Below are 27,936 nucleotides of genomic sequence, written 5' to 3' on the forward strand. Positions count from 1 at the left end.
TTCAGTTGCAGCTTTATTATTTATTATAATTTAGATATTATTTATCTTATTTTTTTCACAGTCAAATCCTGTTTTCAAGTTTCACATTTTTGTTTCACTTTCAAAACTTTTTTTTCACTTTCAGATCGTTTTCGTCAGGTTCTAACTTTCGGCCCTCTTCTGGCATGGGGTCCTTTCAACATTCAGCTTCAAAATAGGTTTTGTCAATCACGTTTTTTTTTTCAAATGAACAAACCTTTTGACCTGGATCTAGCTCCATAGTCACGCTCCCATGACTAAAAGATTATATGGCTGCACAACTGAGACCCGCAGATATGTTGGTGTAATCCAGAATAGAATAGAAACTTTATTATCATTGTCACCAGTACAAGATTAATAAGGGTCAACCTATCTGGGCATCATAAAATTAATAAAAGTATAAATAAAAAACGTTAAAATAAAAAAATAGAGGGATAAAAACAAACAGATACTCAACAGTCAAACACACACTAGAGCAGTGACGCCGCCAGTCGGAATCCTGTATGCACCGTGTGTACAATTCTTTTTTTAAGGTGTGAAAAAACAAATATGTTAAAGGCAGTGGTCGGCCGTCAAGGCCTGCAAGGACTTCTCTGCAGGCCTAAGAAATATCTGAATAACAGGCTTATGTTATATTATATTTTGTCCATGAATACTTCTTAAATAATTCCAACTAATTCCAACTAATTCCTAACCCTAACTCTTCACTTTCAATTCTGCAGGCGTCTGCAGTGTAAATCAAGTGTTGGTCACGCTGCTGCTTCAACCAATCAGATTTTGATTTTGCCGACGCAGGGCCTTCTAGCAGGCCTAGCGTGACGTCAGCATATTCAAGCCCTCTGATTGGATCGTCAGAGAGTTCACTCTCCAGCGCGAGCTGACTGCATCTGGAGTGAGCTGCACGAACAAAAATATAGTTGTGTTGATATAATAGCGGTTTTGTCAACCTCCAATGGCTGAAGGAGAAGATAGAGATTTGGTTGCAGATTTATTGTCAAAACAATTTTCAAGTAAGACATTTCCAAGAGGTCTTTGAACGCACCGCAGCACTATGCGTTCTATGAAATGGAATCCTGCCGGCGCCACTGCACAAAAGTACATTCCATTGCATTGGTCCCTTTAACGATATATTGCACATTATTTGCTTTTTGTTGTGTTAGGTAAAGTGACTGCATTGGGGCAAAACCTGTCTTTTGATCTGCTTGTTCTTGTTTTTATTGCCCTGGAGCATTTCCCTGATGGCAGCAATTCAAACAGGGAGTGTCCAGGGTGTGAGCTGTCCATGAGGATATTGTGGGCTTTGTTGCAGTAGCGGGACTGAGCAGTTCTAGTGTTTGGAGAGGGCAGCCGACAATTTTTTGATCCATTGTAATGAGCCTCTGATGGGCTTTCCTCTGTGCAGCTGTGAAGCTGCTGTACCACACACTAATGCAGTATGTTTGGATGCTCTGGATAGTATACTGGTAGGACACCAGCAGGCTCTGTGGGATGCTGTTCTTCCTCAAAACCCTCAAGACGTGCAGTCTCTGCTGGGGCTTCTTGAGGTGGTGGTGTTCAGGTCCAGGTCAGGTCCTCCTCGTCCTCCACAATCCAGTTCAGAGGCATTTTGTCCCCCTTTTTCCTCCTGAAATCCATGATGACCTGCTTGGTTTTGGAGGTGTTTAGCAGGAGATTGTTGTCGTCACACCAACCAGTCGGCTGCTTCACCTCGTCCCTGTAGGTGGTCTCATCCCTTCTCGAGATCAGTCCCACCACCGTGGTATTGTCCGCAAATTTCACCATGGTGTTACAGTGGCGGGTGGGCGTAAAGTGGGTTAGGGTTAGGTTTCCACAGTTTGCAGCCAGCGAGCAGGCTAGCGTAGTAGCACTGTGCGATCCAACTTTTCATGACAACATGTCCGTTGTTTGGCTGTATGTTACGCTCAAAACACCGCAGAGCAACAGCAACAGGCAATGTTTCCAAAGCCGTTGTACAGTGAGGTGGCCGCTCTGCAGCGAGACGTCACCGTTTTAAAACTCCACCTTGCTGAGGAGAACAGCACTGACAGCGGCATCAAAACAAAGAAAAGCCACCCAGCAGGCAATTCAGACCTCCATCAACCTGCTCCACGCAAAACTAAGTGAAAACCAATTTGTGCTGCGTTACAGCTGGAAGCACTGCTGTTTGTGCTGCGTTGCTAAATAATTTCCCCAGGGATTATTAAAATGATTCTGAGCTTTTAAAGATAGAACTAGTTTATTATGAGATGATGACGTCACGCAGACCCCCACATTGTCCACATGGAACTAAAATACTTTGTACTGCTTCCTTTTCTGTCCTGATACTAACCTCAAGTTGTCTTTAGAGAGAATACATGTATACATTAGTACATTTCATACTTTACTGTAGAGAGGAGTTTATTACAGCCTCATATAAAATCAACAATAATGATAATGATAATATTTAAAAAAAAACAGCTCTGGTATCAGAATAGTATCGGTATCGGCAGATATCCACATTTAGGTATCTGGATCGGATCGGAAGCGAAAAAAGGTGGATCGGTGCTTCCCTAGTTTAAACTTCAGCACCTCACCTTCACCATGTGAACATCAGACGTGAGTTTCCGCCTCTTGATTGGCTGATGAGACCACTGTCTTTCCATGCGGACTTCATGTTATCAGTGCGCATATAACTTAAGTTTCACAGGCAACGTCAGTGTGAGCCGTTTAGTTTTCATTTACAAGAGTAAGCAAATTGTTTTGAGGACTTGTGCAACACGTCATTGTCTCACCCAAATAACTGATTATTACCTGTATTGATCCCCACAGTACTCACTACCGCTGCAGCTGATCAACAACGCAGTGATGACGCAGTGGATGGAAGTTCTGCGAGCCATAATGGATCGAGATGTTCCAGCTGTAAGACACGCACGCACGCACGCACGCACGCACGCACGCACGCACGCACGCACGCACGCACGCACGCACGCACGACCTGAATGTGGCGTTGCCCTCCATCATTCAGTCATCAGTGCCACTTGATGGACTCTGATCTTAAACCTTGAAGTTCGGAGCTTTGCGACCTAAAGTGTCATTATTTCTTAAATGCTGACATTCATTCTTAGTATTAAGTTTTACACGTCACCATGTTACAACTTGTGGTCTACCTCCGAGTCCTGGACCCGGGTCTGGTCCTCCTCTGAGACGTGGACCCGGGGCAAAACCTCTGCTTTAGACCATCAAACAATAGAAGCGGAAAGAACATTCCAGGAACTGGATACTGGCTCTAAACGATGTTCTAACCCAACTAATGAGCCCACTTGAAGAACTTTGAAGAAAATGTAGCTGTGCTCCAGCTGGAGTTTATCTTTAAAGAAACGTGTAGCTGTGCTCCAGCTGGAGTTTATCTTTAAAGAAACGTGTAGCTGTGCTCCAGCTGGAGTTTATCTTTAAAGAAACGTGTAGCTGTGCTCCAGCTGGAGTTTATCTTTAAAGAAACGTGTAGCTGTGCTCCAGCTGGAGTTTATCTTTAAAGAAACGTGTAGCTGTGCTCCAGCTGGAGTTTATCTTTAAAGAAACGTGTAACTGTGCTCCAGCTGGAGTTTATCTTTAAAGAAACGTGTAGCTGTGCTCCAGCTGGAGTTTATCTTTAAAGAAACGTGTAGCTGTGCTCCAGCTGGGGTCTATACTACAACCCGTGATGAACAAACCGGGATATCTCTCTGTTGCCTGGTTAACTTACTCAGACATGCGCAATCCTGATCAGCGTCAAACCATTCCCTGGTCCGAGACTGTCCCTTGGTCCCAGACCTGAATGGGGTCCTGTTAGAGGGGGGCTTGTGTGACTGACTGTTGGTTTGCTAGGAGACTTTGGAGGTGGATGAAGACGACCGTCCGGAGCTGGCCTGGTGGAAGTGTAAGAAGTGGGCTCTTCGGATCATTACCAGGCTCTTTGAGCGGTGAGCCTCAATGGTTTGCAGATTTGGACTTGTCAGGCGGACATCGCCAGCCCTGGTCTTGAAATTTTCAATGATGCGTTTCAGGTATGGAAGCCCTGGCAACGTGACAAAGGAGTACTATGAGTTTGCAGACTTTTTCCTCAAGACATACGCAGTGGGAATTCAGCAGGTAAGAGGAAAATTGTAGTATGGTACAGTCTGGCATTCATGTCATGTCACTTCATCATTAACGGCCCTGGTCTGTATATTCATCCTGTATGTTCGCTTTTCTTATCATTGAAACCCTTCCACTGAGGCACGGGTCCGTTCACCTTCAGTAGAGACGGATTCAAACTGTGATTACATTCTGGTTGTCCCAGTCGGATGTGTCGCTCCTGTTATGGACGTTTTTCTTTTGTGGTGTTGAGACCAATTCATTTCTTCTATAAAGGAGAGAGAGTCTCTCAGTGCATGACTGACCAAGAATGTGAGGGTCGGTGGAGTACACAGATAAAGCCCCCCGGACCCTCTCCTCTCCTCTCCTCTCCTCTCCTCTCCTCTCCTCTCCTCTCCTCTCCTCTCCCAGGAAAAAAAATGATATATACCGTTGCATTTTATGCTGCTGCTGGGATGTTTAGATTAACATCAGGTGTCATGAGCTGATCTTTTTCATCCCATCTGTAGAATTTCGTGTTCTAGTTGAGTTTTCCTCTACTTCGCAGTAGAAGATTATCATGGTATACAAAATAAGGACTTTTCTGAGCTGCTATATATTATCCGGTCCCTATTGATTTGTTCCCGTCCATTAAATGATGGGTGAATTCCTGCCCTCTGCATCTCCTGGGAATTCTTTTGCACGTCTGATGTCAACACTGTGTTGGTCACTTTATTTGGCCAAGATGCAGGATCAGTCAGATCAAGTTTCTCATTAGCCTGCTCAGACCCTCCCTGCTCAAACACTGCACAGGAAGTTAGTTCTGGTGACTACACAAATAACCTGGTGGACGCAATCTCCTTCACAGCCTTTATCTCCGTCACCTCATCCGGTTCTCCACTTGACTCATGAGTGTTGGATTTGTTTTGAGAAGCATTTAAGCTAAATGCGACGACAAGGCTTTCAGAAAGGTTTTAAAAGACTGAATTCTGATTCTGTCAGAGAATATTTTTTGTGTCATGCTTTAAACCACATCATGTGATTTTTAGACTGTAAATCCAAACCTCGACACATAATAAAGTATTTCTATAAATCTATCTGACCTCGTTTCTGAGTTTGATAAACTACATGTGTATAATAATTATGTGAGATTTAACAATAGGTCTTAAACTGGCTGAAATGGATGAAAGGAGTTACACACTCTGCTTTTTCGTTGAGGTCTTGCTGATCCTGACTTGAATCAGCAGAGTGACAGACAGCACAGCAACAGAAGTTACAGGAAGTGTTCTGACCCCTAGTGGGCTCTGGGTTCCTCTGTTCTCTCCAGGTCCTTCTGAAGGTGGTGGACCAACACCGGCAGAAGCACTACGTCACGCCTCGTGTACTGCAGCAGTGCCTCAACTACCTCAACCAGGCCCTGTCTCACTCACTGACCTGGAAACAGATGAAGCCGCACATGCAGGTTAGAAAGATTCATACCTTTATACAAGTGATTTGAACTGTCAAGTCTACTGAAATATTAAAATCCTCGCCATGCTCCCAACTTCCATCTATTGTCCTCTGGAGCCTTGGACAAAACCTTGAACCTGAAATATACCAACCTGTCACATCCAAATTATATCAGCCATTTGTTCTTTAGTACAAACTCATAAGTTGCTTCACCTTAAGAAAGAAAAGTATTGAATATATGAAGGTAGCCCAACATTTCTTTGTCTTTGCATGTGAGGCCAGTGAATTCCTTCAACATACTCTGCTTCCCAGGGAAGTTTCCAGAGGTAGAGACACTTAATGAGATCCTGAGATTCGACTCAGGCTTTCTTACAATCTAAGAACCAAGCAGGTTCGTCTCCCGATGTTACGGAAATGTACAAGATGTTTCTCTTCCTGAATTTGGCTGCTGATTAGAAATGAGTATGTAGAGCTGCAGGTTCTAAAATGTGAATCTAGTCAGAAGGTCCTAATGCCCCAACAGGGCCCGGTCCTGAAGCGGTTTCATTTGCTCCATTTTTTAATGCAAGGAATTGGATGGTGCTGATGAAGTTGGTTGCTTTCGTACCGGTTCTGGCACCTTTACGACTTTTATTTTTATCTAAGTTTTTACTTATCCCGTTTCACAGTCTTCAAATCAAAACAAATCAAATCCAACTTTATTTATAGAGCACTTTTCATACACAGACAATTGTAACACAAAGTGCTTCACATAAATTAAAAAAGAAGAAGAAAAAAATAGAAATGTGCATGAACGCACACACACACACACACACACACACACACACACACACACACACACACCCAACCCAACTGCCCGTAACAAACTATAAAAACTGATGTAAAAGAAATGGCCGGGCACTGATGATCTAGGAGAGAAAACATCATCCTAGGGGGCCGTCCACATCTAGATGAGCCACAGCCTAAAGCTATGGGGGGCCCCTCCACAGCGGACAGCCCTGACCCACCTGGCCAGGAGCCCACACCACGGTCAGTGAACCACAGTGCTGAGCTCCACCGCCATGGCCAGAATGGTCCCCAGGACTATGCCCCCCGCAGAGAGAACAGACTCAACTCCCGATGCGGAGCCACTGGGGTAAAATAAATAAAAGGTAATAAAGTGAATCAATAAATGAAAGTAATAATGAAGTATAATCGACCAATAAAGATTAATAAATAAGAGCTTATAAAATGAATTCATAAATGAAATATAAGATTAAGCTAAAACATTGACTATATTAGAAAATAAAAGAATAAAAATAACAAGTAAGCAAAATAGTCAACTAATTAAACACTTAATTAAAAAAGTGGGTTTTGAGCCTGCCTTTAGATTAGATTAGATTAGATGATTTATTTGTCGCGTACAATGTTAACAACACAGTCACTAACATGTCGTGTAATGACTAGACACCAATGCCCCTATCTTTAGCTGGTTAGTTTGAGCTCTCAAAAAGAAAAAAGCAGAACAACAATAGCTACAGTTAAAGTGTTCATGAGGCGTAAAGCCTGGTGGAAGAAGCTCCTATTTAGTCTCTCAGTTCCTGCCCTGAGAGAGCGCCGCCTCCTTCAGAGGGGAGCCACTGGAACAGCTCATGAGGGGGGGGGGGGGTTGAGTGTCCACCATAATGTCCACACAGCCCTTCTTGTAGAGCTCCTCGGGCTGAAGCAGTGTTGTCCTTGTGATACGCTCAGCACAGCGCACCACCCTCCTGAGTGTCTTCTTGTCCCACACTGTCAGACAGCCAGAGAGCACTGACTCCACTGTGGCCCAGTAGAAGTTCTTCTGCTGTCTGGTTGGGACATTTCCTGAGCTGGTCCAGCCACTGCCTGGACTTCTTTACCACCCAGGTGATGTGCTGGTCCCATTTCATGTCCTCAGTGATGTTCACTCCCAGATATTTATAGAGTCAACCCTCTCCACCGTGTCTCCATAGATGTTGAAGGGAGTCTGATGGTGCGTCCCCCGTCTCTATCCACCACCATGTCCTTAGTTCTGGAGATGTTGATGACCCAGTTGTTCTCTTTACAGCAGTTTGCCAGCAGAACCACCTCTTCATAATAGCCTCATTGTTATTGGTAATGCACCCCACCCCCACTGTGTCATCGGCACATTTCATGATGGAGTTGTTAGTGTGTGTGGCTGTGCAGTCCTGTGTGTAAAGGCTGAACAGGAGGGGGCTCAGGACACATCCTTGGGGGGCTCCGATGTTCAGGGTCCTGCTGCTGGAGATATGTGCACCTAGTTTCACCACTTGAGGCCTGTTGGTCAAAAAATCCTGGATCCAAGAGCAAAGAGCAGCGTTCAGCCCCGGTAGTTTCCCGGTTTGCCTCAGTGAGGCGATCGTATTGAATGCTGAGCTGTAATCCACAAACAACAGGTAGACATATCCCCCCTTCCCCCTGTCAAGGTGTGAGAGAGCGGAGTGCATGACGTGAGAGATGGCATCATCTCTGATTCTATTTGATCGATAAGCAAATTGAAGGGGATCTAATTGAATCAGGAAGACAGGAGCAGATAATAGTTTTAACCATTCTGTCAAAGCATTTCATTATAATTGCTGTTAAAGCCACCGGGTGGTAGTCATTTGGGCATGTGGGATGCTTTAACTTTGGAGTGGGAATGATGGTTGATTTTTTAAAACATGCAGGTACCGTGCACATTTCTCGCGACCAGTTAAATATAGAGGTAAGCACTGGGGTTAGCTGATAAGCGCATGATTTTAACAACCGACCTGGAATACAGTCCGGTCCCGGTGCCTTCCTCCCGTCAACCCGCAGTAGAGTCCCCCTCACGTCCTGGTCAGTGAGAGTGGCGCGTCCTCCCTCGTCGCCCCCCCCAAGGCTTGTCTCACTTACGTTGTTTGCCTCGAACCACATGAAGAATATATTTAAATCTTTCACAAGCTTTTAGTTTGCAACAACCGGTTTATGAGCCGGCCCTTTATAGTCTGTAATAGACCGTAGACCTTGCCACACACGTCTGCTGTCCTGGTCCGCTAACTGGAGCTCTACTTTGTTCCCATACCTCCGCTTAGCCATCTTCACAGCTCTCCGTGCTTTATAACACTCCGCTCTATATGGGGCAATATCGCCCGTGTCACAGCCCTGATTGTAAGCGGCTGTCCAAGCGTTAAAAGCGGCTCTTACTGATCTGTCCACCCATGGCTTCTGATTCTGAAATACCTTTATTGTCTTTGTGGGTACGATCTCTTCTATCAATGTGTAAACAAAGCTGGTCACAACAGTTGTAAACTAGTGCAGAGCTTCCTGGAGTAACTCCTCCGATTGGTTGGTCCAGTGCCTGACCTGCTTTGATTGCTGAAGTCCAGACTTTAGCTTTTGGGAGTATTTTGAAATGAGTGAAATAGAGATGGGTAACCCACGACCAAGGAGCTGATTGTGAACAGAACCACTCTCCCCAGGAGCACCATCAGAACCAGAACCACCCTCCCCATGACCACCATCAGAACCACCCTCCCCAGGAGCACCATCAGAGTCAGAACTACCTCCCAACCTGCAGGACATATGCAACAAACGATGAAGTTTAAAGGCCAGGGAGATTCTGAGCGACCCCCCCCTCAGCCACAGACTGTTCTGTCTGCTGCCAGCAGGGTGGGGTTACTGCTGTCTGAAGGCAAACACCGAGAAAATGAGGAAGAGTTTCTTCCATCAGGCTGTCCACCTGCTGATCCGAAGAAAATAGACCTGGCAATTTGCCTTGTATATACTGTGTACTTGCACTTTTGACACAGGTCTACCTTTATTTATCTATTTATCTCTTCTCTTTCATGTGCTTTAATCTTTTTATTATTAATGGTATCATTTAGTGTGATATTTTCGTTGTGTGTTCTAAATTAAAATTTTTATTCTTCTATAAAAACTGTTGTTTCAGTGTGGAACATGTACTTAAAGTATTCCACTGCACATTATACTACTTATAATTGTTGTGTGTGACGAATAAAGGACTTGACTTCACTTCACTTGTAGGTCATTGCAACAAATGCATCCAGATGAACGGAAGCTCTTCCATCAAGGTTACTGTGACCCAGTTTGAGCAGTTTGTGGTGGAATCAAAGGAATTCAGTTGAACTAAGGGTTTGTTGCTAAATGGTCCTTGAAATCCCTTTTTTTTTTTTCCAGTGAAAAGGAACCCTGAAAGTCTATTTTTGGTAGTGTGAAAGCCGCAGTCTGAACCCTGAGGTCAGCTGAACAGAGGAACCAGTGTGGTGGTGTGTTTTTTATTCAAGTCTGATATGTGATTTGTAAGTGGATCAAACACAGAAGGTGAAAGCCTTGAGAATCTCCATGTCAGACATTTTCTGAGCACCAAGAGAATTGTACCACAGTCCAAACTTCAGTTGTGAGTGTGTTCATACGACAGTGCAGAGTGCTTAGACACTATCGTCATGAAGACGTACAGCAGTCGTGAAGTCTTATCAATAAAAGACTGAAAAGGTTTGAACACTGAAATGGATTAACAATGTTGTAATCCAGTTAGTCAAAGTCCAAACAGAAAGAGTTCTTGTCATCAGCTCATTTCACTCTTTGTCTCTCTCAGGCCATATGCCAGGAGGTCATCTTTCCTCTCATGTGCTACAAAGATGAGGATGAGAAGCTGTGGCAGGAAGACCCGTATGAGTACATCCGCATGAAATTCAGTGAGTGTTCAATCAACCTTCGTGAATGACCTGGCCTGACTCAACTGGTTCAGTTCTTTCTCCTATTATGTACCTTAAAAACCCTTTACAATTTGTGGTTAGATGGTCACACAGAGAAGAGAGTTCTTAGAGCTCCTTTTCCTTCTATTCTTGAATTTTTACTCCGAACTTTCTCCTCCATTGCACTGAAGGTACAGGAAGGGTGTTCCCCCTATTTTCTGAGTGTTTCTGTGTGTTTTCTACATTGGAGACTTAGCTTTCAGCCGTACCACCTTAAAACCACCTGATCTCGTCTGTTCTACTTCGTAGACCTCTACGATGACCACGCGCTCCCGGTCACCGCTGCTCAGAGTCTGCTGTGTAAAGCCGCCCGTAAGAGGAAGGAGGTGAGGACGAGAGTCTTTACACGCAGCGTCAATCCATTTAGTTGTTGATGACCATGGCTGCCATCAATCAAAAATAGAATCCATCGCTGTAATGTCTTGTGTGCTGTAACGTCCTCTGCTCGGCGTTCGGTCTGCCCGCAAGCCAAACTCAGATTATTTATTTATTTATTTTTTTCAACTTTCTACATTTCGGCTAGTTTTTGAATGACGTTTGAAATTGGAGACTGGGTGGTATGACTTTGCTCTTTGGCAGGTTCTTCCTCAGATGATGGAGTTCTGCCACCAGATCTTGATGAACCCATCTGCTGACCCCCGCAGGACAGATGGAGCGCTGCACTGCATTGGAGCAATGGCTGAACTCCTGCTGAAGGTATCTCTGGCTTTGCATCATTGGGGATTTTCTGGAACATATAAAGAAGTCGTATGATATGCTGGTCTGTATTTGATGCTGCAGAAGCGGGCGTACAGAGAACAGATGGAGTTGATGCTGCAAAACTACGTCTTCCCTCTGTTGAACTCACCCATGGGTTACCTGCGAGCAAGGGTGAGTCACCTGAACAGTCTGACCAGAGTGATGTGAACGTTATACAGTAAACCATCGGCCTGAAAAAATTTACTGTATCCCTCTGAGACATAACAATCTGGAACGTGGCCTCGACACGGGAGGGATGATTTCACTACTGCTGTCCAAGTTCTATATAAAGTTGTTCGCGCAGTGGATGAGACACTCACATGTTTACAGGCGTCTGCATTAATGGAGAAGACCACAAGGGAGCGCTATACGCTGACCACGTCTCTGTCTACTTCATTACTCCTCCTAATTCACTCCCCAAATGAATCAATAACCCCAGACTGCAGAGCAGAGCAAACGTCCGGGCAAACGTTTAGGAATGTGGGCGGAGTCAAATGTTTAAGGCATTTTTACGCGTTTGAGGCCGAATGTGGGCGGAGTCAAACATTTGCGGTATTTACGGTCCGGAGAGTGAAATGGAGAGAGACTAATTGAACTTATTAAGGCTCCTGCATACTCCCATAAGAACCTATAAGAACAAGAAGAAAAGTCGGACTGTGACGTCAGCCAGCTGCCAATGAAAATGCTTTTTCAGCAGGAGACTTCCTACTCTGTGAAGAAGCTGTCGAACTCATAGGCCACGCCCTCTCACAGCAGGCACATATCTGTGAAGCAGCGTTTTAACTTTATAACGGCACAGCTTATTTCTCGCTTCCAAAGTTTTCAGAAATACATTTCGCTGAACTGTTTCAGTAATAAAAGAGAAAGTGCGTCTGATGGTCTGCTTTTAACTGTAGGAGCTGAAAGCTTTTAGTGATGCGTTCAAGTGCATCACGTAGGTCCGCCCTCCGACATGCTAACGAGCTGTGGGGCCCATAGAGTCACGAAGTTACATGCTCGACATGATGTAGTAAAAACATCAAAGATCAACCCACAAAGCAACTCATAATAGAAATATATATCAATTGGGATGAGAATTAATTCAAGTATTTTATAATAAACTTACCAAAAGAATTCAAACACTGGCAGAGATAACTTATGCCCTTCAAGAAAATTAAAGAAGACATACACAGATGAAATTCAGTTTCTTCCCTGATTCTTACTCGCAGAATAGATTCTGTATGAAAGAATTTTCTCACTTGATATGTCTTCTGGTTCACACACCCCTGCAGAAATTCCCTCAAAGTTATTTTCTTAATTGAACAAGAGTATTTCCAGATATTTTTTACAGGGTAAAAACCAGAGTTAGATTTATAACTTTATACCTTCCAAAGAGCAGGGGGAATGGCCAGGTGGGAAGTTATTTAACTCGCTACTGTGGTTTAGCCCGGAACAAGTACTACCTCGATACAAGCAAATAACCCCAAAATAAGCCGACTACCTCGATACAAGCCGACTACCTCGATACAAGCCGACTACCTCGATACAAGCAGACTACACCAATACAAGTAGACGACTTCGATATAAGCAGACTACCTCGATACAAGCCAACTACCTCGATACAAGCCAACTACCTCGATACAAGCAGACTACACCAATACAAGTAGACGACTTCGATATAAGCAGACTACACCGATACACGCGGACTACATCGATACAAGCAGACTACACCGATACACGCGGACTACATCGATAGAAGCGGACTACCCCGATACAAGCGGACTACCCCGATACAAGCGGACTACCTCGATACAAGCCGACTACCTCGATACAAGCAGACTACACCAATACAAGTAGACGACTTCGATATAAGCAGACTACCTCGATACAAGCCAACTACCTCGATACAAGCCAACTACCTCGATACAAGCCAACTACCTCGATACAAGCAGACTACACCAATACAAGTAGACGACTTCGATATAAGCAGACTACACCGATACACGCGGACTACATCGATACAAGCAGACTACACCGATACACGCGGACTACATCGATACAAGCGGACTACCCCGATACAAGCGGACTACCCCGATACAAGCAGACTACCCCGATACAAGCCGACTACCTTGATACAAGCAGCCTACATCAATACACGCAGACTACCCCGATACAAGCGGACTACACTGATACAAGCAGACTTCTCCGATACAGCAGACTACACTAATACAAGCAGACTACCTTGATACAAGCCAACTGCCTTGATACAACCAGAATACACCGATATAAGCAAAATACACCGATATAAGCCGACTACCTCGATACAAGCGGACTACCTCGATACAAGCAGACTACCCCAATACAGCAGACTACCCCGATACAGCAGACTACCCCGATACAAGCGGACTACCCCGATACAAGCAGACTACCCCGATACAAGCCGACTACCTTGATACAAGCAGCCTACATCAATACACGCAGACTACCCCGATACAAGCGGACTACACTGATACAAGCAGACTTCTCCGATACAGCAGACTACACTAATACAAGCAGACTACCTTGATACAAGCCAACTGCCTTGATACAACCAGAATACACCGATATAAGCAAAATACACCGATATAAGCCGACTACCTCGATACAAGCGGACTACACCGATACAAGCAGACTACCCCGATACAGCAGACTACCCCGATACAGCAGACTACCCCGATACAAGTAGACTACCCCAATACAAGCGGACTACCGCCAGACAAGCAGACTGTGCTATGGAGTCTGTGGTTACTCTGCAGCGTTATAAGTGGCAATGAGCACTGTGCTAAGCTTCTGTTTCTCTTGTGGACTTGGCAGTCCTGCTGGGTGCTGCACTGTTTCAGCCCGCTGCGTTTCCATGACGACCTGGTGTTGAGGAACGCTGTGGAGCTGGTGAGACAGGATCTGATTGATGACAAAGAGATGCCCGTCAAAGTGGAGGCTGCCATCGCTCTGCAGACACTGGTCAGCAACCAGGAACAAGGTGGGTGGCATTTCACCAGATGGGGGAGCTGGTTGGTTCTACTGGTGACTGATCTGCTGCCAATTGTTGTTTTTACTCTTCTTCTGTGGAAACAACTCAAACTACTCATTGGATCATAGCAAGACCTCAGTGGATGTCTTCTCAATGTCTTGATTTGTTCAATCAAAAACAAATGTGTGATGAAATAGAAGCAGAATGTGACCCTCTTCCTTCAGTCCTGCTGTCAGATTGCACAGTCTCAAATGGCTCTGTTTGTGTGTGTGTTTGTGTTCAGCCAAGCTCTACGTCAGGCCGTACATTCGGCCCATCATGCAGGAGCTGCTTCATGTTGTCAAAGAGACTGAAAATGATGACCTCACCAACGTCATTCAAAAGATGATCTGCGAATACAACCAGGAAGTGGCAGCCATTGCTGTGGACATGACGCAGAACCTGGTAGGAACCTTGCACATACTTTTATCTAGGGACGTCCCGATCACACTTTTTTGCCCCCGATACCGATCCGATTTTTCAGAATTGAGTATCGGCCCATACCGATACTTTCCCGATCCGATACTTGCGTTGCTATTGCAAATATACTCAATAGTCTATTTGTGGAGCAACTAAGATGTCTGAAGCTAAAAGTACAATTGGCAGAAGCTTTGTTTAGCTAGAAATTATTGTAAAACTCACTTATTGAATCACAATTCTTCTCAGAATGACTTTAACATAAATGCTCTTAGGCTACAATGTAACTTCTTTGTAAATTAAATTTCAATTGAACTTAAAGCAGTATGAGAGGTTGGACCTGAAGGTCACTAAACATTTACATTTCATTGTGAATTATAAACACTTAATTCCACATCAAAGTGGTAAAACCTGTTTGACAAAAGTAGTCTGAACGTAGTTCTCTCTAAAACTTATTCAGAATATCCCCTCTCCCTTCAAACTAGTGTAACCTTCTGGGTTATTTTTTTCACCATATCGCTCCCCTGTGGGTCTTATCCTTTATTTTAAAATCTTTATTTTAAAGCTTTTTTTTTTTTTATTTAAGGCTTTTTCTTTAGTTGTTGTAAACTGGTGGTACATCCACACGACGAAAAAACTATCTTTGTCCTCCCTGGCCTTCTCCCAAAAAACTTCTGTCCACACCTCACTATGAACACGGCTCAACACGAAGCTTCAGGTCATGTCGTACACAGGCCAGGCCTTTAGGGGCGCTGTGACTCACCAAACACAACAAAAACGCAGAAGAAGACAGACCACATAGAAGTTTAGAAGTAGACTCCTCTAGTCATTCAGTAACATCTAATGAGCTGCTTTGCCCCTCATGTCTCTTCTCTTGCACAAGCTCAAATATGCACAGCGCCCCCTGGCGTATTAGATGCGCAGCACAGTCAGAAGCAGTAGAGCCTCTGACGTCACTGTCCAGCGCCACTTGGAAATGCTAAGTCAAATTGAATTTTGATCCATTTTTTGCAGGTCGGACATGAAAATGAAAAAGCAATTCTCTCTTTAGGTTTTCTTTTGAGTTCTGCCATAACATGTTCAACCTGAATAAGGAAATGAAAATGCGGCTTGAATGAACTATTATTAATTTAATTTATGAGTCAGATAATGCAGCCATATCCTTGAAAGGAAAAAGTATTTTTGCTAATGCATTTTAATTTTCATATTTGACAGTTCAAAATTCATTTTGGCCACTATTTGCTGGAGTGTCGTTTGAACATTAAATCTTAATCATCATTTTCTTTTTCTTTTTCTTTTTCATTAAGTCACAGAATAAGCAGCCTTGTCAAAGAAAATTAAAATGCAGTTTGGATGATTGATTATTAATTTTTATTTATAAGTCAGGTAATGCAGTTTAATCTGAAAATGAAAAAGCATTTCTGTTAATACATTTCAAATTGATTTTTGAGCCACATTAGCTTCCATAAGCTTAAGGGCTACCCTCATAGCTAGCCTAAGAGCTCGTGTAAGTGCTACCCTCGGACCTAGCTTCAGGGCTAGCCTCGGAGCTAGCTTCAGGGCTACCTTCGGAGCTAGCTTCAGGGCTACCTTCGGAGCTAGCTTCAGGGCTAGCCTCCGACCTAGCTTCAGGGCTACCCTCGGACCTAGCTTCAGGGCTAGCCTCCGAGCTAGCTTCAGGGCTAGCCTCGGAGCTAGCTTCAGGGCTACCTTCGGAGCTAGCTTCAGGGCTACCTTCGGAGCTAGCTTCAGGGCTAGCCTCCGACCTAGCTTCAGGGCTACCTTCGGAGCTAGCTTCAGGGCTACCCTCGGACCTAGCTTCAGGGCTAGCCTCCGAGCTAGCTTCAGGGCTAGCCTCGGAGCTAGCTTCAGGGCTACCTTCAGCGCTAGCTTCAGGGCTACCTTCGGAGCTAGCTTCAGGGCTACCCTTGGACCTAGCTTCAGGGCTAGCCTCCGAGCTAGCTTCAGGGCTAGCCTCCGACCTAGCTTCAGGGCTACCTTCGGAGCTAGCTTCAGGGCTAGCCTCCGACCTAGCTTCAGGGCTACCTTCGGAGCTAGCTTCAGGGCTACCTTCGGAGCTAGCTTCAGGGCTAGCCTCCGACCTAGCTTCAGGGCTACCTTCGGAGCTAGCTTCAGGGCTACCTTCGGAGCTAGCTTCAGGGCTACCCTCTAAGCCAGAGGCTTATTCTCTTCAATCTTAATCTGTGCTTCAGGCAGAAATTTTCACTCGAGTTCTTCAGAGCGAAGAGTACGAGGAGAACGAGGACAAGACGGTCATGGCCCTGGGTATTCTCAGCACTATCGACACCATCCTCACTGTCATGGAGGACCACAAGGAGGTGACACACACACACACACACACACACACACACACACACACACACACACACACACACACACACACACACACACACACACACACACACACACACACACACACACACACACACACACACACACACACACACACACACACGATGGAAGTCAGACCTGTGTAGAACATGACCTCTGTGTTCTCCTCCTCTCAGATCACTCAGCAGCTGGAGGGGATCTGCTTGCAGGTGATCGGCCTGGTCTTACAGAAGCCCATCATAGGTATGGCAGGTGTGTGTGCAGGGGGCAGGGTTACATCCAGGGACAGAGCTGTGACTCTGAAGGTCACCCAAACTGCATCTGAAGGATCCACATGAATTCAATCACGTAGCGCTGTCAGAACATGTACTGTAGCATGAATGTGAAAGTACAGTGATAACACCCTCATCTTTTTTTGTCGAATACCATAATTGTTCCTAACGTTCTCCACTTATTGGATTACACCTTTGGACACACAGGAGACTTCCAGTGTCTGAATATAAACCACTGGCTGTCGGCTGAGGTCACCAACTGTTGGATTATCTTGCACAAAAGGAGACCATTGCTTGTTCTTTTTATTGGGAACACGAATGGTGACACTGGTTGGTTGATTAATGATGATCAAGGATAGTTTTGAATACTTTTTTATAGAAATGGAATCTGATATGCATCAGATAAAGCTGTGGCACCACCTGTTAAACAGGAAATGATATCAGTCTAGTTAGTTACCAGTAGTTAGTTACCACGTCCTCAGTGCCTTCGAAGAAGGAGCTGGTTGTCGTCTCGCTCGGAGGAGCCTTGGGTTTACAGTTCGCCCCTCCGCACTAACTCTGGACATGCTGAGTCGTGGTTCAGTAGCAGTCTTTGCAGCATCCTGGTGGTCCCGTGCAGATCCAGGAGCTCGTCTCTTGAGATTTGAGAAGCTTTGTTCTGCATGCTCTCAGCAGGGGCTTTGAGATTCTGCTTGCTGGGGAAATAAAGTAGAAAGACTTCTGTGAGCTGTGGTCTGCCAGAGTTGGCTTCTGGGGGAACACAGGGTCTGTTCTTCTCTCCTGATGAGGCACGATGCTGAGTGCTGGCTCTGGTTGTGGTGGAGCTCCAGGATGTGAGCCCTTCCAGGGTTCAGGCTGCCTCTGTGTTGGCCTTGAGCCCGGGGTCTCAAACTCAGGTCCTGGAGGGCCCGAGCCCTGCATGTTTCCCATATCTCCTTCCTTCCACACGACTGATTGCAGTGACCAGCTCGCTGTCAGGTTTACTGCTGGACTTGGTGGTGGACCACCATGACATTCAGGTCTGTTAAAAAAGGGAGCCATGAAAAACATCCAGGGCTTGGCCCTCCGGGACCTGAGTTTGACACCCCTGCCTTTAGCAGTCCTGGGCTGTGGAGCTGGGCGCCTCCTGCTGCTTCGTAGTCCACGGAGCAAGATGAGGAGACGGGAGCACCTGGTGTGGCCGACCCTGTGACCTTTGACCAAGTTAGTGAGCTCATTGTGTTTCCTGGGAGGTGTCAGTATGCCTGAGGGCTCGGAGGCTGCACAGCCTCCGTGGGGGTGACACCTGGCAGGACGCGGCTGAGGCCCCGTTTACACGACAACGAATTAGTGTATCCGCAAAACTTTCTTCACTTTTGGGGGGTCCGTTTATACGGCACCAGTTTGCGGATGCACTGTATCCGCAAAGTTTTTAATCCGGCTCCCAAGGTGGAAAGATTCTTTCATGGCGCAAATCCCTCCTGCAGAGACTGATGGAGGCTCCAGAGCCTGTTACTGCCCAGCATATCTCTCCCCCTCCCTCCTGCTCATTCAGTTGTAAACAAATTATGGCGGCAGCGTAGTGGAACAACTCACGGTCTATATTCTAGTTTTATCTTCCAGACCAGCAGTTTAATAGTTGAGACTCTCCCTGATAACATCCGATGTGTCATCAGTCCATATGGATGTCAGGTTCTCTCCATTTTCTTCACCTTTAAAGTGTTTTGTTCTCTGCACACACATCTGTGTAGTTTCATTACAAAATCAAGCAACAGCGCCCTCCAGTGGCCCGGCATACTAACTACACCGTTGTCTCTGTGTCCTCTGCTGCAGTGGAAACGCCCCCATTTCTTTTGCGGATTAGGTGTTGTCACGTGAGACGTTGTCGTGTAAACAGGGCCTGAGACTCGCATGTAATGATTTTAATGTCACGAATAATGAAGTACTGTGTCCAGGCAAATCCCAAAATTTTGCATTCACTCTGTACTTTTATCTACATTACATAGTGTCAGTTACTTTATTCACCTCCTGCGGGGAGAGATACCTCGGCACTTTTATCTGCATTAGTTTGTGTCATTACACTGATCTTAAGCCTTTCCTTCCCCCAAATGCTGAAAGCTCTTCATTTTGTCTCCATCACTTACTGTGCACGGTGGGTTATTGATTATTGATCCATTGTTTCAGTCCATCACTTACTGTGCACGGTGGGTTATTGATTATTGATCCATTGTTTCAGTCCATCACTTACTGTGCACAGTGGGTTATTGATTATTGATCCATTGTTTCAGTCCATCACTTACTGTGCACAGTGGGTTATTGATTATTGATCCATTGTTTCAGTCCATCACTTACTGTGCACAGTGGGTTATTGATTATTGATCCATTGTTTCAGTCCATCACTTACTGTGCACGGTGGGTTATTGATTATTGATCCATTGTTTCAGTCCATCACTTACTGTGCACGGTGGGTTATTGATTATTGATCCATTGTTTCAGTCCATCACTTACTGTGCACGGTGGGTTATTGATTATTGATCCATTGTTTCAGTCCATCACTTACTGTGCACAGTGGGTTATTGATTATTGATCCATTGTTTCAGTCCATCACTTACTGTGCACAGTGGGTTATTGATTATTGATCCATTGTTTCAGTCCATCACTTACTGTGCACAGTGGGTTATTGATTATTGATCCATTGTTTCAGTCCATCACTTACTGTGCACGGTGGGTTATTGATTATTGATCCATTGTTTCAGTCCATCACTTACTGTGCACGGTGGGTTATTGATTATTGATCCATTGTTTCAGTCCATCACTTACTGTGCACGGTGGGTTATTGATTATTGATCCATTGTTTCAGTCCATCACTTACTGTGCACGGTGGGTTATTGATTATTGATCCATTGTTTCAGTCCATCACTTACTGTGCACGGTGGGTTATTGAATATTGATCCATTGTTTCAGTCCATCACTTACTGTGCACAGTGGGTTATTGATTATTGATCCATTGTTTCAGTCCATCACTTACTGTGCACAGTGGGTTATTGATTATTGATCCATTGTTTCAGTCCATCACTTACTGTGCACAGTGGGTTATTGATTATTGATCCATTGTTTCAGTCCATCACTTACTGTGCACGGTGCTGTTAGTGATTTTGCTAGTCTTGATTTTCCCGGACTGCAGTCAATTAGTTCAGCGGTATTTGCTTCATTGGTTTGTGTTTCAGTTTGTCCGGTGGAGACCTGGGGGTTCTAGTGGTGGAATCCCACAGTCGACGCGTCACTACTGTGGGTCTCTGAACGTGACCCTTGACCCCATCAGCTCCCCCACTGCACTCTGGATGGTTAAATGTTAACAAAATGTATCCCCACCAGAGATCCATTGATTATCCCAAATTACACAATTGTATTGTGATTTGTTGCAAGAAAAAAACATAATTTGATGTTTTAAATCCAAACTCACAGTTCCTCTTGGCTCACAGTCCCATCAGTTTGAAATGTCTTCCTTCTATCAGCCCCAGAGCAGTGGCTGCATTTACAAGGTTGCCTTGTTTCAAAGTGACTGTCGGCTGGAGACTGTTAACGTATGTCCTCCTCCCTCTGCTGGACACTACTAACCTGTGTCCTCCATCTGCTGCAGAGTTCTACGAGGAGATCCTGTCGCTGGCATTCGGCCTTACCTGTCAGACCATCTCACCCCAGATGTGGCAGCTGCTGGGTGTCCTCTACGAGGTGTTTCAGCATGACTGCTTCGACTACTTCACAGGTACACTGCACAGAGGCCATGGTTCCATCCCTCATGAGGTGCCATCCCTCACAGGGTTCTATTGCTCCCATGGTTCCATCCCTCATGAGGTGCCATCCCTCACATGGTTCCATCCCTCACATGGTTCCATCCCTCACGTGGTTCCATCCCTCACATGGTTCCATCTCTCACAGGGTTCTATTGCTCCCATGGTTCCATCCCTCACGTGGTTCCATCCCTCACATGGTTCCATCTCTCACAGGGTTCTATTGCTCCCATGGTTCCATCGATCACGTGGTTCCATCCCTCACATGGTTCCATCTCTCACAGGGTTCTATTGCTCACATGGTTCCATTTCTCACATGGTTCCATCCCTCACATGGTTCCATCTCTCACAGGGTTCTATTGCTCACATGGTTCCATCTCTCACAGGGTTCCATCTCTCACAGGGTTCTATTGCTCCCATGGTTCCATTTCTCACACGGTTCCATCCCTCACATGGTTCCATTTCTCACACGGTTCCATCCCTCACATGGTTCCATCCCTCACATGGTTCCATCTCGCACATGGTTCCATGCCTCTCTTGGTTCCATCTCTCACATGGTTCCATCTCTCATGTGATTCAATCTTTCATGTAGTTCCATTTCTCACATGGTTCCATTTCTCACATGGTTCCATCTCTCACAGGGTTCTATCTCCCACATTGCTCTCACATTGTTCCATCTCTCCCGTGGTTCCATCTCTCCCATTGCTCTCACATTGTTCCATCTTTCATGTAGTTCCATTTCTCACATGGTTCCATCTCTCACATGGTTCCATCTCTCACATGGTTCCATCTCTCACATTGTTCCATCTCTCCCATGGTTCCATCTCTCAGATTGATCTCACATTGTTCCATCTTTCATGTAGTTCCAGCTCTCACAGGGTTCGGTGTCTCACATGGTTCCATCTCTCACATTGTTCCATCTCTCACATTGTTCCATCCCTCGCATGGTTCTGAAGGATATTACATTAGCAATAGTATGATCACAGTTGAAATGTATGCTGAAAATCTGACAGTTCATTCTAACCTGGACATTCTGACCGTTCATTCCAGGATAAGGTTGTTCTGCTATCAGCCTGACGTATGATGGCAGCGCAAAAGAGATAGAACTCAGCTCCTCCGGATAACAACATACACACTTACAGTTTTCATGACACCCATTGATTAAAGACGTCTGATTTCAGTTGGCAACAGACGCTGTGACACAATTGACCAATCGCGCTGAAGCCCAACCTATTGTCAGGTTGTGGCCCACACCCAGAAGAAAAATGTCGAACCACGGAAGTTGGACACTCTGCTTGTACTCCTGCGTGAGACATGTTCAGGTCCAGCGCTGCGCATTGCATATGGCTATCTTTACTTTCTTTGCTGAATAAATTGTAAAACGTATCTTGCTGTCTTGAGACCCTTTTCCAACAGTTCCATCGCTCACGTGGCTCCAATGCTCATGGATACATCACCTACATGTCACCAACATTAAAAGCAAACTCAACTCAACTCCAGACTGAGAAACAGTCATTTAGAGCAAAGAAAAGAGTTATGGTGATGATGGAAGCCTGACCCGTTCACACTGGACTTTTAGTCTTCTCTGCTCAGAACTAACTTCTCAACACAACGTCAACCCCTCATGATGTTTCCTTCACAGACATGATGCCTCTCTTGCACAACTACGTTACTGTGGACACAGACATGCTTTTGTCTAACCCCAAGCACCTAGAGGTCATCTACAGCATGTGCAAGAAGGTCAGTCTGTTCACCTGCTGCCCTAGGTCACAATGATGTGTGTGTGTGTCTGTGTCACGTTTCTTTTCATCTGTTCAAGGTGCTGAGCATCGACGCAGGAGAGGATGCAGAGTGTCACGCTGCCAAGCTGCTGGAGGTCATCATCCTGCAGTGTCGGGGTCGCGGCATCGACCAGGTTAGGAGCAGCTGCGTCCTGTCAGAGATCTATTGTACCAGTATTGCACCGTTATCGTACAGTTAACACTGTCAGGAGGCAATCGTGCGGTTATCATACATTTATCATACATTTAGCACAGTCAGAGGTCTATCGGCCAGTTTTCGTGCAATTACCACAGTAGAAACACACATGCTGGAGTGTTTTCATTCTGGGTGAGCAGGTATTTGTGGAGATGTGGGTGGTGGTGGAAATGGAGGAGCGGGTGTTGGTGGAGGAGCAGGCAGCAGGTGGGGGTGGGGGAGCGGGTTGCAGGTGGGTGGTGGAGAAGCAGGTTGCAGGTGTTGGTGGAGGAACAGGCAGCAGGTGGAGGTGGAGGAGTAGGCAGCAGGTGTTGGTGGAGGAACAGGCAGCAGGTGGAGGTGGAGGAGTAGGCAGCAGGTGTTGGTGGAGGAGCAGGCAGCAGGTGGAGGTGGAGGAGTAGGCAGCAGGTGGTAGTGGAGGAGCAGGCAGCAGGTGGTGGTGGAGGAGCAGGTTGCAGCTGTTGGTGGAGGAACAGGCAACAGGTGGAGGAAGAGCAGGCAGCAGGTGGTAGTGGGGGAGTGGGTGGTTGTGGAGGAGCAGGCAGCAGGTGGAGGAGGAGACACACTGCACAGGGACACACATGCCAGTTCCCATGAGGAGTATAGAAGGAAACCTGATGATACAGCCTCAGGAGAACATGCAAACTACACAGCAAGGACAGTCCGAAGGGTGAAGTCCTTCTGACAGGTCCTCCTCCACCCTGACTTGCCGACAGCTCAACCCTTTCATGCTAACTGCTCCACCTTCTGTGTCTTGCAGTGCATCCCCCTGTTCGTGGAGGTGGTGTTGGAGCGGTTGGTGCGAGGGGTGAAGTCCAGCGAGTTGAGGATCATGTGCCTACAGGTGAACGTCGCTGCTCTCTACTACAACCCGCCACTGCTGCTGCACACACTGGACAATATGCGGCTGCAGAACAGTCCGCAGCCAATCACAGCTCACTTCATCAACCAGTGGATGAACGACACCGAGCTCTTCTTAGGGTGAGAAGTCATTACAATCGAAGTATTGATCCACAGCTCGTTATTGATCCTCATCATCAATCAGCTGCATGCCTGAACGCATCATTCATTATTTCATTAACGAGGCACACCTCCTCCACACCTCCACGCTCCTCCGCACCACCTCCACTCCTCCATCCTCCACAATACTTGAATAATGACGCATTCAAATGAAACCGTCCACACCTCAGCCCTCCACCAGTCTCTTCTGATTTTTCTGTACTTTGACACTGAACATCTGTATTTTGTTTCACTGAATCAGTTGGACTTAAATTGTGAAGCTAGAGTAGCTGTTTAAATGTTCGACCCAATAACAGACCGACAACAGATAAATAGCAGATCAATAACAGACCAATAGCAGATCAGTAACAGATTAAAAAACAGACCAATAACAGATAAATAACTGATCAATAACAGACCAATACCTGAACAATAACATACTAATAACAGATTATTAACAAACCAAGGCAAGATTAATACCAGATGAATTACAGTCACAAGCGAGTAACGGACTAATAACAAACAGTAACAGATGAGTAACGTACAGTAACAAACAACTAACAGATGAATAAAAGACCAGTAACAGATGAGTAGCAGACCAGTAACAGACAGTAACAAACGAGTAAAAGATGAGTAAAACATCACTAACAGACCGATAACAAACAGTAACAAACAAGTAACAGATGAGTAACAGACGATAAGAGACCGATAAACGAGTAACAGATGAGTTAAAGACCAGAAAACAGATGAGTAGCAGACCAGTAACAGACTAACAAGAATAACAGACCAATAACAGTCAGTAACAAACAAGTAACAGATGAATAACAGCCCGATAACAGACTAACAAGAATAACAGAACGATAACAGACAGTAACAAATGAGTAACAGATGAGTCACAGACCAGTAACAGACTAACAAGAATAACAGAACGATAACAGACAGTAACAAATGAGTAACAGATGAGTGACAGACAAGTCACAGACCGATCACAGAAAGTCTTCAGTTGGTTAGTTTGGAAGCAACATGAAGACATGAAGATGGAAGATGTTACTCCTTCCTGAGAAAATGTGGAATGTGTTGATCAGCTGAGTGTCTGTGTGTCTCAGCCTCCATGATCGTAAGCTGTGTATCATCGGACTCAGCGTGCTGATGGAGCTTCCTGGCCGACCGGCGGTATTGGAAGGTGTAGCTGCTCAGATCGTCCCCTCCATCCTGCTGCTGTTCCTGGGCCTCAAGCACTTGTATGCCTCCCGCCTCGTCACCAAGCCCCACCTGCTGGCAGGGGGGGGGGGCCAGGACGAGGACCACAATGGTGAGGGGGTTGGGTCTGGGACCCCGGAGTACCACGGTGGGGGGGGGCTCTTTCAGTACGGGTTAGGGAGGGTTCTGTCAGTACAGTTCATGGTTCTGTGAGTACGGTTTAGGGTTCTGTCAGTGTGGGTGAGGTTCCTGTCAGTATAGTTTATGATTCTGTCAGTGTGGGTTAAGGTTCTGTCTGTGCGGTTTATGGTTCTATTAGTACAGTTCAGGGGTCTGTCAGTACAGGTTAGGGTTCCTTCCATACGGGTTGATTCGGAACCGATGTTGATTCCCAGTTGTGTCTTTGTGTTGGACACAGAAGAGATTCCCAGTGATGAAGACGAGGGGAGCGAGAACCCGAACGCTGTGCAGCAGCAGTCCTGCATGTCAGCCGTCCAGGGAGGCGAGGATGATGATGATGATGAAGACGACTACTGGGACGACGATGGCTTTGAAGGAACGCCGCTGGAGGAGTACAGCACGCCACTGGATTACGACAACGGAGAGGACGAGTACCAGTTCTTCACTTCAGCCCTGCTTAGTGAGTCAGAACCAGAACCAGACAAAGAAAACGTCTTTAGGTCTAACCCAAATGTTGGAACCTGTAAACTCCTGATTTCAAGTCCTCTTCTCTAACCTGTGTGTGTGTGTGTGTGTGTGTGTGTGTGTGTGTGTGTGTGTGTGTGTGTGTGTGTGTGTGTGTGTGTTCTCAGGATTGCAGACCTCTGATGCAGCCTGGTACCAGACTCTGACGGCGCCGCTCAGTGACGACCAGAAGAAGCAGCTGCAAGAAATTTACAGCATCTCCCAGCAAAGGAGGAGCACAGCTGCAAAGGGCCAGTGGTGAGAGCAGACGCCAACATCTGGATGTTCAGTCAGTCAAATTCCTTCAGTCTGTGTTCAGTCTGCACTCAAAAAAATTCATTTCATTTTACATATCAGAAATCTGTTTGATTAACGTGAGCATATTGAGTTCCTGACATGACGTGTTGTTCAGATAATATGAATAAATGAGATTCAATCGACTTAATATGAATAGATGGAAATGTGTCACAAGATTAAATTACATTATCTCAACAAATTATTTTTGTGTTTGTGGAAATTACAATTATTTTTTCAGTGTGTGTTGTTTTGCTTTCAGAACCTGACTGAAGTTAAGTCTGCTGAAATAAGGCCCGGTCCGACCGGGAGACCTGGTCAGACCCAGTCCAGTCTGAGTTCTCTGTCCAGATCAGACCACATCCCACCAAGACCTAATCCTGGAGCCCCGCCCCACCTGGATGGAGCAGCAGCATGTCTTTGGGTCCAGGTCGGGTCCCAGTAGTCTGAGTCCTGCTGCACTGACAGGACCCTGACTACAAGGGTCCAGAACCTCACTGGTCCAGTCCAGGAGCTGGCCTGTGTGTGTGTGTGTGTGTGTGTGTGTGTGTGTGTGTGTGTGTGTGTGTGTGTGTGTGTGTGTGTGTGTGTGTGTGTGTGTGTGTGTGTGTGTGTGTGTGTGTGTGTGTGTGTGTGTGTGTGTGTGTGTGTGTGTGTGTGTGTGTGTGTGTGTGTGTGTGTGTGTGTAAATGTTGAGCATCAGAATGAGTAGTTTTTGTACAGTTGTACAGTTTGTGTCGTACTAAAAACAGTGTGTCCGTACTGTAAACAGGGTGTCCGTGCTGTACACGGTGTGTAAGTGCTGTTAAGAGTGTGTATGTACTGTAAACAATGTGTGTCTGTGCTGTAAACAGTGTGTCTGTGCAGTAAACAGTGCACATACTGTAAACAGTGTGTATATACTGTAAAAAGTATGTGCTGTTAATGGTGTGTGCGTACTGTAAGCAGTGTGTATGTACTGTAAGCAGTGTGTATGTACTGTAAGCAGTGTGTACGTACTGTAAGCAGTGTGTACATGCTGTAAGCAGTGTGTATGTACTGTAAGCAGTGTGTACGTACTGTAAGCAGTGTGTACATGCTGTAAACAGTGTGTGTGTACTGTAAACAGTGTGTGTGTACTGTAAGCAGTGTGTACGTGCTGTAAACAGTGTGTATGTACTGTAAGCAGTGTGTATGTACTGTAAGCAGTGTGTACATGCTGTAAACAGTGTGTACGTGCTGTAAACAGTGTGTATGTACTGTAAGCAGTGTGTACGTGCTGTAAGCAGTGTGTACGTGCTGTAAACAGTGTGTACGTACTGTAAACAGTGTGTATGTACTGTAAACAGTGTGTATGTACTGTAAGCAGTGTGTACGTACTGTAAGCAGTGTGTACGTGCTGTAAACAGTGTGTATGTACTGTAAGCAGTGTGTACGTGCTGTAAGCAGTGTGTATGTACTGTAAGCAGTGTGTACGTGCTGTAAACAGTGTGTATGTACTGTAAGCAGTGTGTACGTGCTGTAAGCAGTGTGTACGTGCTGTAAACAGTGTGTATGTACTGTAAACAGTGTGTACGTGCTGTAAACAGTGTGTATGTACTGTAAACAGTGTGTACGTGCTGTAAACAGTGTGTATGTACTGTAAACAGTGTGTATGTACTGTAAGCAGTGTGTACGTGCTGTAAGCAGTGTGTACGTGCTGTAAGCAGTGTGTATGTACTGTAAGCAGTGTGTACGTGCTGTAAACAGTGTGTATGTACTGTAAGCAGTGTGTACGTGCTGTAAACAGTGTGTACGTACTGTAAACAGTGTGTATGTACTGTAAACAGTGTGTGTCTGTCTCTGTAACCGAACACGTGATCATGCGGTGGAGCAGCACTGACTTTGTCAGGGTGCCTTGTACAGAGGTCAAAGGTCGAGGCCTCTGCTGT

General features: G+C 45.6%; 1 protein-coding gene across 3 annotated transcripts in view; it reads left to right on the forward strand.

Annotated features, from left to right (window-relative positions):
* The window catches only part of ipo8 (importin 8), a gene marked incomplete at its 3' end in the record, with an annotated part of 33,032 nt that extends 6,608 nt beyond the window's left edge, over positions 1 to 26,424 (forward strand). Inside the window, exons 6-25 of one of the 3 annotated variants that reach the window (XM_080492518.1) lie at positions 2,827 to 2,916; positions 3,862 to 3,956; positions 4,041 to 4,125; positions 5,417 to 5,551; positions 10,136 to 10,235; positions 10,545 to 10,621; positions 10,875 to 10,991; positions 11,076 to 11,165; positions 13,866 to 14,031; positions 14,306 to 14,466; positions 16,692 to 16,817; positions 17,007 to 17,082; positions 20,722 to 20,847; positions 22,515 to 22,612; positions 22,692 to 22,787; positions 23,610 to 23,830; positions 24,955 to 25,160; positions 25,467 to 25,688; positions 25,861 to 25,990; positions 26,289 to 26,424. In XM_080492518.1, coding sequence (XP_080348644.1) covers positions 2,827 to 2,916; positions 3,862 to 3,956; positions 4,041 to 4,125; positions 5,417 to 5,551; positions 10,136 to 10,235; positions 10,545 to 10,621; positions 10,875 to 10,991; positions 11,076 to 11,165; positions 13,866 to 14,031; positions 14,306 to 14,466; positions 16,692 to 16,817; positions 17,007 to 17,082; positions 20,722 to 20,847; positions 22,515 to 22,612; positions 22,692 to 22,787; positions 23,610 to 23,830; positions 24,955 to 25,160; positions 25,467 to 25,688; positions 25,861 to 25,990; position 26,289 — 2,418 coding nt within the window. Of the gene's footprint in view, positions 1 to 2,826; positions 2,917 to 3,861; positions 3,957 to 4,040; positions 4,126 to 5,416; positions 5,552 to 10,135; positions 10,236 to 10,544; positions 10,622 to 10,874; positions 10,992 to 11,075; positions 11,166 to 13,865; positions 14,032 to 14,305; positions 14,467 to 16,691; positions 16,818 to 17,006; positions 17,083 to 20,721; positions 20,848 to 22,514; positions 22,613 to 22,691; positions 22,788 to 23,609; positions 23,831 to 24,954; positions 25,161 to 25,466; positions 25,689 to 25,860; positions 25,995 to 26,288 lie in introns of those variants that run through there. The other 2 variants (XM_080492519.1, XM_080492517.1) reach the window with 2 other exon arrangements.
* Between the last annotated feature and the right edge of the window lie 1,512 nt (positions 26,425 to 27,936).

The sequence above is a fragment of the Lipophrys pholis genome, assembly GCF_963383615.2.
Source record: "Lipophrys pholis genome assembly, chromosome: 22".
Taxonomy (NCBI): domain Eukaryota; kingdom Metazoa; phylum Chordata; class Actinopteri; order Blenniiformes; family Blenniidae; genus Lipophrys; species Lipophrys pholis.